Genomic DNA, 13416 nt, shown 5'->3' with positions numbered 1-13416 from the left:
AGGATTAGGATGCTGAGAACAAGCCAGCCACCGGGGGCCTTTCAGCCTTCCCGCCCTTTTGTTCACAGGGATGGGAGGGACAATAAAACGGCAGGCTGGGGAGACTGAGGGGCTTGGTTAGAGATTTCTCAGGCTGCTTTTTGAAACACTTGAAGGAGCCGGTCCATGCTATTGTTGTAGTAAAATAGAAAGCGGAACTATTCTCCTTTCGCAAGGAAAAAAGAAAGAAAGAAAGAAACCCCCCCACCCCCCACCCCAGCATCTTCAGGAGGCTGCTGGGCTCAGGCTGTTACCATGGTAATACTGCCTTGTTCACATCTTCTTTGTCTCCCACTGGTCCAGGATCCTGGCCTCTCCTGGTTGAGCTCAAGACTCTGCAAATACTTGGGCCCCTGGACCCTGGAAACATTTGGGCCCCCAAGGAGAGGGATCTCAGAGCCCCCAACTTCTTGATGGTTCAGACTCTGAGAGGGACCAGGTCCCAGCAGAGGAAGAGTTCAGCTGTTTTGTGCTACTCAACTGGGAAAGGTGGAAGGGGGTCAAGAAAGATCCTATTAATCCATTTTCCCTTTTGTTCCCAGAGTTCACCGTGAAGTCCCAGTGCCCACTGAATGGGAAAGCTTAGAGGTTTGACTAGCCCAGAGTGAGGCCCAGTGGTGCCAGGACCTAGTGGAGAGGAGAGGGAAAAGCGAGACTTGGCTTTGGGAATTGGCTTGCATGGAGTGGGTCCACAGAACCGAGTGGCTGCGGATGGGAAGGGAGTGTTGACTCTGAAATCCAACTTGATCCACATCTATTCTGGTCATGTCCTCTGCTTCCCCAGTAAGCCCCAAATGTTGTGCCACCCAGAGCACAGCCGGGGCCCCTGGACCTCTGTGTCAAGGCCAGGAATAATGATTCTGTCTCTGAAAGCAGCCAGACTGTTGCTGATGCCACAGGAGGCGAAAGGACAACCTAGAGCCCGAGTCTCCTGGAGCCGTTGTGGCTTTCATGGGTAATAAAGCCCTGCCAACTTGGCAAAGGAGAGGATACCCTAGGAGAGGTTGGCCAGGGAAAAGGCAGGAGTGGGCTCGGAATCTGGGTGGGGGGGAGTGTCCTCCTTGATCACTCTTCCCTGCCCTCTAGTCTCCTTTTACTTAGGGATCTAGGAAGTGTTTGAAAAACAAAAAACAAGTTGATTTGAACAGGATAGAGGACAATGGTTTAGTTTCTCAACAGGGCAGAATTATGTGCTTTTAAATTGTTTTTAAAAAATAAAGATCAGGTCAGGCAGGTTGAATCTTGATTCTGGTGCTGCCTTTATTAGTTTAGTTTGAATAAGCAGCATATACTTTGGGCTTGGGACCCTCAGGGAGCCTAGAGCACCCTGAGATAGGTCCAGAAAAGGTTCTGGAAACAAGCTAGTTTCCTGTTTTTCCAACTACCTGGTATATAGGGACTCAGAAAATAAAAAATAATGATTTGAGAGCTGGGAAGCTATAAGCCTCATCTTCCTTGTAAAGTCAAAAATGATTGTTTGATTGCTTTTTTGAAGCACACTGGGAAGACATTAATCTCCTCTGTTTGTTCCCTTGTCACAAAGTTGGGTTAGATTCTTCCACCCCATTTTCTTAGTCACTGAGCCAACTGGATGATTCACTGAAAACTTCTTTGCCCCCAAATACCACCATCTGAGTTCATCAGATTTCAGTTACAATCAGTAACCCATCTAAATGTTTCTGCCCAGTGGACTCAGAGTGACCCAGAAGATTCTCAGTCTGAATCCATCCATCCAGGTATGGAGGTGTCTGCCTGGTAAATATCACCCACACCTGGCACAGCCTGGCATGCTCTTGGGAGCCTGGCAGAGAGCCCTGGGATTCAGTGGAGCAGAGTGAACTCGTTCTCACAGGGCATGGAGGAGAGGGCCGCGGATGCCTGTCTCATTGTCCTGAGCTGCTTCTGCCTGCCCCTCTAAGAGGTGCTTCCGAGGGCAGAGAACACAGGACTCCCATTCACAGAGTTGCCCCTTTTTGCTTCACATCCCCTCCCTCCATGACAGCGTCCCACACTGGCCCTCAGCTTTTGGTCCCTTCTTTCACTCTCGCTGTTAGCCTCAAAGACAGATTTTCTTTTTAATGTGGAAAATATATTTTAAATATATAACAATACAGAAAATAGTAAAGCCAAACCCATGACTCTAACATCCAGAATTAACAAATGTTAATGTTTTCTCAGATTTTTTTAAGCTGAAATATAGTTGACTTATAGTGTTGTGTTAGTTTCAGGTATACAGCAAATTGATATCAGTATATATATTCTTTTTCAGGTTCTTATCCCTTATAGGTTATTACACAGTACTGAATAGTTCCCTGTACAGTACAGTAGATACTTGTTGTTTCTCTATTTTATATGTAGCAGTCTGCATATATCAATCCCGGGGCTTCCTAGGTGGCGCTGGTGGTGAAGAACTCGCCTGCCAATGCAGGAGACATAAGAGACACAGGTTCAGTCCCTGGGTTGGGAAGATCCTCTGGAAGACGGCACAGCAACCCAGTCCAGTATTCTTGCCTGGAGAATCCCATGGACAGAGGAGCCTGGCAGGCTACGGTCCATAGGGTTGAAAAGAGTTGGACACAACTGGTGCAATTTAGCACACCCCTATGTTAATCCCAAACTCATAATTTCAGATTTTGTTTTAAGTATAGAAATATAACCTTACAAAGTTCAAAGCTCCTTTGTACCTATCCCTAGCCGATTCTCTCTCTCCTCTATGTTGCTCCACAGAAGTAAAATCTCTCTAGGGTTTGATATATATCTTTCCCCCACTCTGAAAAACTTTTCTACATATATGTGAATCCAAATATCATATTTGCTCTGAGTGCATCCTAAATTTGCATAAATGGTCTGTTGTGCACATCATTCCACAACTTGCTTTTTTCACTTAGCATCATGCTTTGCGACATATCTGTGTTGATACACGTGGATCATATTCTTTGAATTTAACTGAGGTGTCCATATCCATTGTATGAATATACCACATGTTATACATTTCTCTATTGATGGAAATTTTGATTATTTGTTAACTTAATGAATCCTGTTGCACATGTTTATTGGTATATGCAAGTATGAGAGTTTCTCTGCTGCTGCTGCTGCTGCTAAGTCGCTTCAGTCGTGTCCAACTCTGTGCGACCCCATAGACGGCAGCCCACCAGGCCCCACCGTCCCTGGAATTCTCCAGGCAAGAACACTAGAGTGGGTTGCCATTTCCTCCTCCAGTGCATGAAAGTGAAAAGTGAAAGTGAAGTCGCTCAGTTGTGTCCAACTCTTAGCGACCCCATGGACTGCAGCCTACCAGGCTCCTCCATCCATGGGATTTTCCAGGCAAGAGTACTGGAGTGGGGTGCCATTGCCTTCTCCCAGTATATATAATTTTTAAAAATGGAATGGCTAGCCAGGGGATGCACATTTTTGTCTTTATTTTCCCTAATTGTTCTTCAAAGAGGTTTACCAATTTATGCTTCCTTTGGAAGTAGTAGACCAATTCCTGTGTAACTGTGTATAATGATAAGTGCGTTGTCATGTTTCCATGGGCAATCTTCTTATGTATTCTTTATGGCTGCCTCTTTTATCTACACTATTGGGGTGTAAGCTTTCCATAGCTTCTAGAGGGATTTTCTGCATAGTCGTGAGCTTCCTTTGTGGCTCAGATGATAAAGAATCTGCCTGCAATGCGGGAGACCTGGGTTTGATCCCTGGGTTGGGAAGATCTACTGGAGGAGGGCATGGCTACCCACTCCAGTATTCTGGCCTGGAGAATTCCATGGACTGTATAGTCCATGGGATCACAAAGAGTTGGACATGACTGAGCCACTTTCACTTTCACATGTGCTTTATGCATATAGTTACATGATTAACTGATAAAAATTATTCTACTCCTCTTAAATTATTCTACTCCTCTATCTCCAAGAAAGGGATCTTTTCACATTCATCTTTATTTTCAGGTGAGGGGACTGAGTGCCAGAAAGGTGAAGTGATGCTTACTGCCTCAGAATTGGGTTTGTAGCCATTTCCAAGTATTCAGCCTGGGCTCCTGTGATTTTTCATAAAATCAGAAATGAGTTTGGGCCCCCTTGTCTCCCATCATGGCAGCCCCTGTGACCATTTACCTCTTGGGCTTCATAAGCCTCCATTGGGGTAGTCTAGGCCCATTCTGAATCTTGAATCCTGAAATCCTAAGCTATGATGGATCAGTCACATTGATATAGTGATCCTTCAAGGAATTTCCTTAGTTGGATCATAAATTTGGCTGGGTGGAACCATAACCTAGATCAACAGTGAGGTACAAGGTAGAAGTTGACTGCTTTCTCATGTAGCATTATGGAGGAATGCAGTCCAGAGCTGATATAGCAACTCAGCCTCACATATTAGTCCAGCTGCTGCTGCTGCTAAGTCACTTCAGTCGTGTCTGACTCTGTGCAACCCCATAGACAGCAGCCTGCCAGGCTCCGCCGTCCCTGGGATTCTCCAGGCAAGAACACTGAAGTGGGTTGCCATTGCCTTCTCCAATGCATGAAAGTGAAAAGTGAAAGTGAAGTCATTCAGTCGTGTCCAACTCTTCACAACCCCATGGACTGCAGGCTTCTCTGTCCATGGGATTTTCCAGGCAAGAATACTGCAGTGGGGTGCCATTGCCTTCTCCGATATTAGTCCAGAGACCCTGGCAATTCTCTTGTTGCTCCAGCATGCCTGGGAGGCTGTCTTCATTGTCATGATCCAAAATGGCTCACTATCATGTCCTATATCAAGGTAGTGGAAGTTATATGGGGCAGAGATTCAATAGGAGGAAAGGGCAGCCCCCTTCCTTAAGGGTATTAACAAGAAGTTACATGTATTATTTCTGCCAATCTATAGATGTATAGAAAGTAAGGCTGGAAAATGTAGTTGTTAATCTCAGTGGCCATGTGCCGAGTCAAATTTGAGGAGTTCTATTATCATGAGAGAGAGAGGAGATGCATATTCAGTGATACATTTCGTTCAGAAGACCATAGTTGCAGAGATTAGCCCCCAGGGTACAATAGTACAGACCCTAGAGCTGGACTTGTTGCATAATGTCCAAATGCAGTATAAATATTGCAGTTTCTCAGAGTTACCTGGAAAATAGTTTGGCTCAGATACATCTCTTTTCCGTTCTTAAAAAAACAAATGTATATTTAAAATGGTATCAGGACATTCTTTAAAGAGTCTAAAACAGAGTAGTGGAGTTTCACAGTCAGCAATGCCACCAAAGATCAACACCCAAAAATCTTGGTTCCCCTTCCAAAACAAAATCTCTGTCAAGCAGAAACGTAGGACGTGTTTTGCTATTGTGCACTATTCAAGAAAAATACTTGAACAAGAGCTAGTGCTTATAGCACAAAGCAGAGTATAAATTTGGTTCCAAAGTCATAGACTAAACACATTTTTTTCCCAAAATGTTTTTTCTGTCTCCACCGTCAAAAAAAAACACATGAAACAAAATGTCAGTTTGAATAAGGTTATAGAGAAAAACTTATTCCAAGGCCTGGACTATGGTTAGAATCAATGCATACTCCGCTTTTGGAACCCGGAAGCCATTTGGCTATCTTTGCAGAGTTAACAATTTGCATTTGTGAAAATGCCCAGGTAATAATACCCAAAGATGTTAAATCAATTCAGGTTGTTGATTTTCTTTGAAAACCTCTTCCAGAAGGACTTGGAGTTCTTTCTGGAATATGACTTAGGCTCCATTTCAGTGAGTTCAGTTAAGCAGGTATTTCTTGAACATCTATTATATATAAACCATGGTGCTCAGGAGAGAGAGGCTGATTAAAAAAAAAAAAAATCCCTTATTTTAGTAGTTGACAATCTAAATAGTTAGCTTAAAAACAAACTAGCAGACTGCCACACCTGTTATCAAGGCTCAAACACTGGGATCTGAAAAGATAGAGGAAATAAGACTCATTCCATCTGGGATGACTGAGGAAGATTCCTGAGAGGACAGGGGACTTGAACTGGATGTCAGCTCCTGAATACTGACAAAAACGGCATTTCATTGTCTCTTGACAGAGGCCAGTTTCTTTTGCTGTTTGAGGATAGATTTGGGCGCACTGGGGAATGCTGATTAGTGCCGTGTGACTCGTGTTGAATCATGCTGACTAATGTGTTCTAAATGGATTGATTCAACAATAAAGGGAACACTGAGAGTCAAGAGTTCAGATCCTGAATTTTATCATGTGATGAAGTATAAATCACTTAGCCTCCGTACTTCATTTTTTTGTCAATTAAAATGTGCTCCTGATGAGAAGCCAACAAATCACCTTGACTAGAAAGTGCTTTACAGAGCTCAAGGATAACAGAAATGCTTAACAACAATTCCCAGGACAGGCTTATGCAACCTTGGGTTATTCATGGTCCACACAGAATCAGAGCATCCATCACATGCTGCTCCCTAGCCATGTGAAACTTCTATTTCCTCACACATGCCATGAGAACTGACAAATAGTGCACTGCACTCACAAAAACTGACAGAGGAGCTTTTGAAAAATCTTCCTATATACCTACTGGGGTGTCTCTGTTTCTCGACAACAAATGTCGCCACAGAACTGAGAGCTTGCATTGCACACACAGCTCTTTCTCTCTTTTGACATCTCCGCAGCTAGACTGCTTGAGAACCTGGCCTTCCATGTCCAGATGTTTACTGAATTCTGAAGGCCCCCCCCAAAGGGCCCAAGTTCCTTTGTTGCTCTCCAAATCACTTCCCACAGAGACTGACCAATGTCCTGAAGGAGCCCTTCAATAGGGAGGATAAATGGAGGCAGATGAAGACATGACCCCCTGAGGCTCGCCCACGTCCACGCTAACAAAGGGTCTGAGGCACAACCTTGTAAGGAGCATTTTGGTCAGCAGCATCCCCTCGAGAGGCCAGGTCTCCCCCACAGGGCTGTTTTCAATGGCTCCCATCGCAGTGGAAGCCCTAGGCATTTGTTCAGGGCCGGGGTGTGCTAGGTATAGCACAAAACATCTAAATCATAGCCCCCAGCCTTTGTGAGGGCTTCCTGGCTACAGATGGCAGCTGGCTTTCTCAGGGGAAACCTGGGGGCAGTAGAGGAAGCTGAAGGGGGGCTCCCGAGTCTCTGGATGACCTCTTCCCACCCGGCCCAGAAAGGCTCCCCTTTTGTTTACAGCTATCGGCAGTCTAGCCAGGGCTGTGGGGCCTTAGTCCACACCTGTGCTGAGTTTCTGGGTGTCTCTGGTTTACGAAGCCATTGGCTCCCTGAGTAATAGATAGATAGGTACGCATGTCAGAGGACTGCCACCGGAAGGAAAAGTTTATTTAGACTGCTGGTGAGAAGCTAGTGCATTTCATGACAGCGATGGTTTTTCAAACATTCTTTCTCTTCCTCTCTCTCTCTATTTTTTTTCCTTTAGACCAACAGAGGCCATAGGGACACTATGACCTTTGTCTCAAGCTGATGGGGGCGTGATTTGTGAAATGAAACAGGACCGGGCTGCTTGGAAGAAGGAAACGGAAGCCAACATAATGGGGATTAATTAGTTGATTGCTGTTGAGATGGTAACAGATTTGCTCCCCCACCCCTTTACCATTGAGCCAGCCATCTCAGACCTAGCAGGGAAGGTGAAGATGAAGAGGCCTTTGTTCAGGTCTCTAGATGCTTGGGGCTGAAGGCTTTGCCGCCATGGGATGGCAACAGCCATAATAATAATAATTTGCACTTATATAGCACCTTTCAACCAGGCACCTCAAAGCGGTTTAACCACATTAATTAATTAAAGCCCACAATCCCCCTGGGGAGAGGAGGAGGATGACTAACAGGATTTGTAATTACAGGAGGGAACATTTCCGAATAAAGTATTGTCCACCAAATAAAAAGAGTAGGTGTAAAGGAATTGGGGTCTCCAAAGAGTAACTGATTCAGAAATGAAATCTTGGAAGGATGGGGGAGGCTGAGGGAGGGCATGGGCGTGGGGGTCTGCTCTTGTGTCACAGGGAGGTCAGTGGGCTCAGAATTCACTGACAGGTTCGGATCCAACTGAGAAGCGGGACACGTATGGTATTAGTGGCATTTGGAAGGTCATTAGTGGTACATGTATTGTGGTGTAAATTCAAGTTTCACTGGTATATTGTGTAGAGCCCTGCAGGACAAAGAGTGAGATTCATGCAGTGTTTAATAAAGGATGAAATGATTTCTTTAGATTTAAAGCCCAAGGCTGGGCCAGTCAATGAGCAAATCAATCAATTGGTGACCCATAGGATAATTTAGTCATTTTCAGCAGAAGACCCAGCCTACTCCTCGTACCGCATGAGGTTTCCAAACGAAGCATCAAAGCTGGGGGGTTCAGCCCCTTCAAAGCCAGGCATCAAATCTTCCCACCCTTTGACATTGGGACCTCTTTCCCCCAACTTGTTGCTGACACTCAGGCTGTCCTCTATAAAATCACTCTGTATCTGCTTCCCCTTCAGAGGTTTATAAATGCCTTGGGTGCTAGAATCAAGTTTTGTCCTATCTCATGTCTGCCATCAATGCCCAACAGAGTGTCGTACCCGAAGTAGGTACCTGATCAGCGAAGAATGGTTAAATGACAAAGTCTTTTAACAAAACTCAGCATTTGTTGAACACGTCCCAAATGCTAAGGCAAAGCTCAGAAACATAGGTTATATGTATTATGAGGAATGGAAATGACTCATGTACTCCCAGCTATAATATAAAGCAGAATAAAATAAAGTCGACATTGTAGATGTACGCCCCAGTCACAGGCTGAAAGCGCAAAGGAAGGACATTTTATGCAGCTGGAGTGAATCAAGGAAGATATTCCTGGAGAGCAAACAATGCACCAGGCATTGGAAGGTGAGAAAGATTTTGGTGGACCTGGAAGAGGTGGAGGATACCGAGTTTCCAGACTGTGGTCATCTGTCTCCTTCAGAGCGAGGGGCCTTTGGAGAGCTTGCAGTCTTCAATAGAACATTTGTGGAAACCAGGCTGAGTTTTTGCAGCTGATTCAATGTACATTTCCTATGAATTCTTGAAGATGAGCTGACTAATTTGAAACAGCCAGGGACTATTCGGGAAGTTGAGAAAGATATTTTGTTCTCTGTAACTATTAATTCGCTCTCTCTGCACTTTTACTGTCCACCAAGAAAGAAAAGCTAAGCAGTTCACACATTAAACAGGGCACTTAGGAATGTCTGAGAAAGGAATGAGGAAAATATATCTCAATCCCAAATGTTAAAGATTAAATAGCTTCCTACTTAAGGTCGAAGATTTTTCTCTTTTCAGTTTTTGACCGTGCTGGGTCTTCGTGGCTGCGTGCAGGCCTTCCCTGGTTGCAGTGAGTAGGGGCTACTCTCCAGCTGCGGTGTGCAGGCTTCTCACTTGAATGACTTCTCTTGTGGAGCACGGGATCTAGGTGCAGGGCTTTTAGTAGATGTGCGCATGGGCTTAGTTGCCCCGTGGTATGTGGGATCTTAGTTTCCAGATCAGGAATCGAACCCATGTCCCCTCCATTGGCAGGCGAATTCTTAGCCACTGGACCACCAGGGAAATCCGAGGCCTTTTTTTTTTGACCCCAGAAAACAGTAAGACAGTGCTCTCTGCTCAGGGATTGACAGACAAACCAGTCCCTGTGCTCTCCTGCTCCAAGGTCCACCAGGACTTTCATCACAAACTGAGCTGCCAGGAAAGGACCTAAGCACTGTCTTTGCATCGTGCCGACACTCAGTGTTGCTGTGTGTGTCTCACACACACACACACTGTAGTTGCAGCCGCTCATCTTACCGCCTCACAGTCTCGCATGATAGGACTTTACGTCATTCCTTCTTCAAAGATGAGGGATGAGGCAAGAAAAGTTGTCTCTTGCTAGAACGTGATGGGATGTGGATTTGAACCCTGGCAGTCTTGCTTCTTCCCCTCTTCCCCCTCACCCCTGTACTCTTTCTGTTCGTATCTGTTACAATCTTTCTTAGTCACCCTCACTAACATACTCAGCAAAATACTGTACACATAGTAGGAATTCAGTGAATATTTTCCAAATAAAAGAATCATCAGAGCAGTACTGGTAGTTGGATCTTCCAGTAGAAGTGACTGCAGAGAATATGGTAGAGGATCTATCACTGCCTTCTTCTCTTTTCATTAAAAATGGGGAGACGTGTAGGAAAGCTGCCCCAGGGAATATTGACAAGGAAGAAGACACAGGTGGCACTCCTGAGCTGAAAGTCTGCCAAACTGGTACCACTCATGGAATGCTAGTGAAGCATCTTGTATTATTGATTACTTTTATTGAACTTGGATGTAATGCATGGGATGTATTTCTTGTGATTTCTTGGGATGTACGTACCCGTACATATGTAAGGCAAAGTCCAGCTTTTGTCTTCCTAAGTGTGCTAGCATCCTACCTGCTCTGCTGATGTGCTGTAGTCCTGGTGAAGATTCAGAAGTGCGTGGTCCCTGTCAGCCCATGGAGTAAACACTTTTGAATTAACTCAGAAGTGCCAAACTCTATGCCTAGTGTCTTTTAGTTTGATGTTGTGAACAAATCCCGGAGATGGGATTGTAGAAGTTTGTCCTGCAAACCCAGGATTGCCAAATGAGAATTCTGGAAATTGGCAATGAGGATTAGGTAATGGAGGACAGGGGAACGAAAGTAAGAGGAAGTGCAAAATATCAGATTCTGACCTAAGCAATCATGGTCTTAGAACCACTTGGGAGTGTCATTTTTTCCCTAAGCTTTGGTTTTAATACTATCACCATCACTTTTGTCTGATGGCCATGAAAGGAACGTCTTTACAGAATCCAGCAGAGGCCACTTTTGCTCAGATGGAGCGAAACAGTCCATTGCTCCTCTCAGATGAATAACCTAAGTGGGAGAGAAAGCACATGGCCTACTTTGAATTTCAGTGAAGGTGGGATTCAGATGTAGCACAAGTGCTCCAGAACTCTGAACAGAACTTGGAGGAGAGAAGACCAATCAATAGTGGGCCTAAGTCAGGACAGACTTGGTTTTGTTGCTGAAAGCAACTCCCTGAAATCTCAGTGACTTAAAACCACGTCTGTGCATAACTGAGAGACCCTCCCCAGAGGCTGTCCTCTGTGTGATGATGCAGTTCTTCAATTCAGTATCAACATGCATTTCACATTTGCCAATGGGGGGAGGTGTTGTATACTAGCAATTAAGTGCCTCTTCCAAGAAACAACACATAATCACTTCTTTCATGGCCAAGTAATCATGCATCCACCCATCCCCAACTCCAAGGAGCTGGGAACCTCGACTGTATTGGGAAGGAAAGGAGAACTGGAGATTGGTAAACACTCGCAATGTCTGCCACAGACTCTAGACCCAGCAAGTGGTAAACATCTCCTTCCTTCACATCCACCGCTTGTTCCTTTCCCTTGGATTACTGGGCATTTAGCAAAGACTTATGGGGTAGAGTTGAAAACTGAAGACCAAATAATTTTGTAGCCCATTTTAGTCCACAAAATGGTGACCTTTTTGAAAAAGAGGAGCAGCAAAGGAAAATCAATTAACTTTGGGTTCTTTTCCCTTAAGCTATCGATACTAATAACTCTAGGAAAGGATAATGGGTTAAAGGCAGCCATGGCCCAATTTAAATGATATCTAAGACAGAATGACTCACCTTAAGTTGCCCAGGACCATCATGCTTTGTGTGAAAAGACATCTGGAAATGTGCCCTCCTGCCTCCATCCCGTCCCTTGTTACCAGACATGATTCAAATTCCCTCTAAGCCCTGTGATTTTTCCAGAAAGCAGCTTTCCCAGCAGCAGAGAGAGAGAGAGAAGAAAAAAGAAACTTTCCCTTATTATTCTTCCAATAATGAATTCCTGCTCTGAGTGGGCTGCTTCCATGTGTTTTCAGTCAAGTGCTGATGGCAGCCTTGCTGGGGGACATTTCCAAGAGGCTGTGGACATAATGGCTGCGGTCTCATATTGACAAGAGCTGCTCTCAGTTTTCCTTCCAGTTTAGCCCTCCTGAGCCCTGAAATCCAAGATGAGAAATGATTCACGAGATCTCGCTGGTGAACCAATATGGCTGCCACACCTCTCTGCTCTTTTGAACTAAGTAAAAATGCATGCTTTTGAAGCTTCCCTTAGAGAGATTTGTTGACATGGATCCTAGTAACTTTAAAAGGTCCTACCTTTCTTAGACTAAACCAGTTCTTTGTAGATGCCAAGATCTCCTTTCTTCAGGACTGAAATGTAGTTTTGACTTGCTTTGACATCAGAAGAACAAAAGGAGAAATTGGGTCACACCATTTCCTGCCTAAAACCTAATCTCAAGAACGCAAGATGCTTCCAAGTAAGCCGTGGTGGTAGGTCATGTTTGCTAAGGGAACCAACCTACTCCTTTTCCCCAAAGCAAATGTATTCAGATAATAATTCAATTTCAGCTTACTTACAAGAATTTGAGCAAACGATTATAGTTAGGCTCTTTCCATTGAGAAGAAACTCAGTTACTCCGGTAAAAGGGAACAGATGTTGTTAAGGGTACAAGGGGTTTGGAATTGGAAAATCTTGAGGAGCAAAGGCAACCCTGGGGCTTCGTTACCTTAGAGTCTCTGCTTCTCTCTGTATACATGCCCAAGGCAACTCTCTCCCAGCAGACATGCCCTGCATACTACAGTTCTGCTTATTCAGAACTTCAGCTGGCATATACTCGTCTTGGTCTCTTGAGCTCCTCTCTGTCCATCTCAGCCTTTCAACTCCAAGTCTGTTGGCATTTTTCCTTGGTATTTAGTAGTTGGAATTCCTAGGAGAAAGTATGATTGATGTAGAATCATCTTATTGTTTTTTCTCAGATAACATCATTGGTCACTAGCCAGCCAGTCTACTGTGGGCTGAAGGAGGAGCTGAAAGCATGGCTGCCTCAGCAGTAGCAGATATGGGCAAGGCAACTCCATAGAGAGGCCATGGAGAGTGAGGCAGGAATGATGAGCCATCGTGCACTGTTTATACCCTTAACCAGACTTCTGCACAGATTCTCATTCTCTCTCTTTTTCTGTCGCCCCTTCTCATCACTGTAGACACCCCCCATCACAGCCTGGTCTCCCACTATTGCTCATCCCCCACCCCTGAGTTCTAGGCGGTTCCCACGTGGTTCTATTGGTAAAGAATGCACCTGCCAAAGCAGGAGATGTAAGAGATGCAAATTTGATCCCTGGGTTGGAAAGATCCTCTGGAGGAGGAAATGGCTACCCACTCCTGTATTCTTGCCTGGAGAATCCCACGGACAGAGGAGCCTGGCGGGCTGCAGTCCACAGGGTCACAAAGAGTCGGACACGACTGAAGCAACGTAGCATGCGTGCACATACCCCTGACTTCTGTATCCTGCTTCTCATCCTGTGAAAGTACCCAGCCACAGAGGTGGATGACTGGGATGGAAGGA

The 13416-nt window shown here is 44.9% G+C and overlaps 1 protein-coding gene across 2 annotated transcripts in view; it reads left to right on the top strand.

The window, feature by feature from the left end:
- Positions 1–7894, top strand: part of RAD51B (RAD51 paralog B) — a 620294-nt gene extending 612400 nt beyond the window's left edge. For both annotated transcript variants that reach the window (XM_070377663.1, XM_005905730.3), the window contains exon 11: positions 7429–7894. In XM_070377663.1, coding sequence (XP_070233764.1) covers positions 7429–7445 — 17 coding nt within the window. In that variant the 3' untranslated portion in view covers positions 7446–7894. The remainder of the gene's footprint in view (positions 1–7428) is intronic.
- Positions 7895–13416: the final 5522 nt, after the last annotated feature.

This window comes from Bos mutus, chromosome 10 (assembly GCF_027580195.1).
Source record: "Bos mutus isolate GX-2022 chromosome 10, NWIPB_WYAK_1.1, whole genome shotgun sequence".
Classification (NCBI taxonomy): Eukaryota; Metazoa; Chordata; class Mammalia; order Artiodactyla; family Bovidae; genus Bos; species Bos mutus.
Note: the sequence above shows the minus strand (reverse complement) of the source record. Positions and strands in the feature narration are given on the sequence as shown.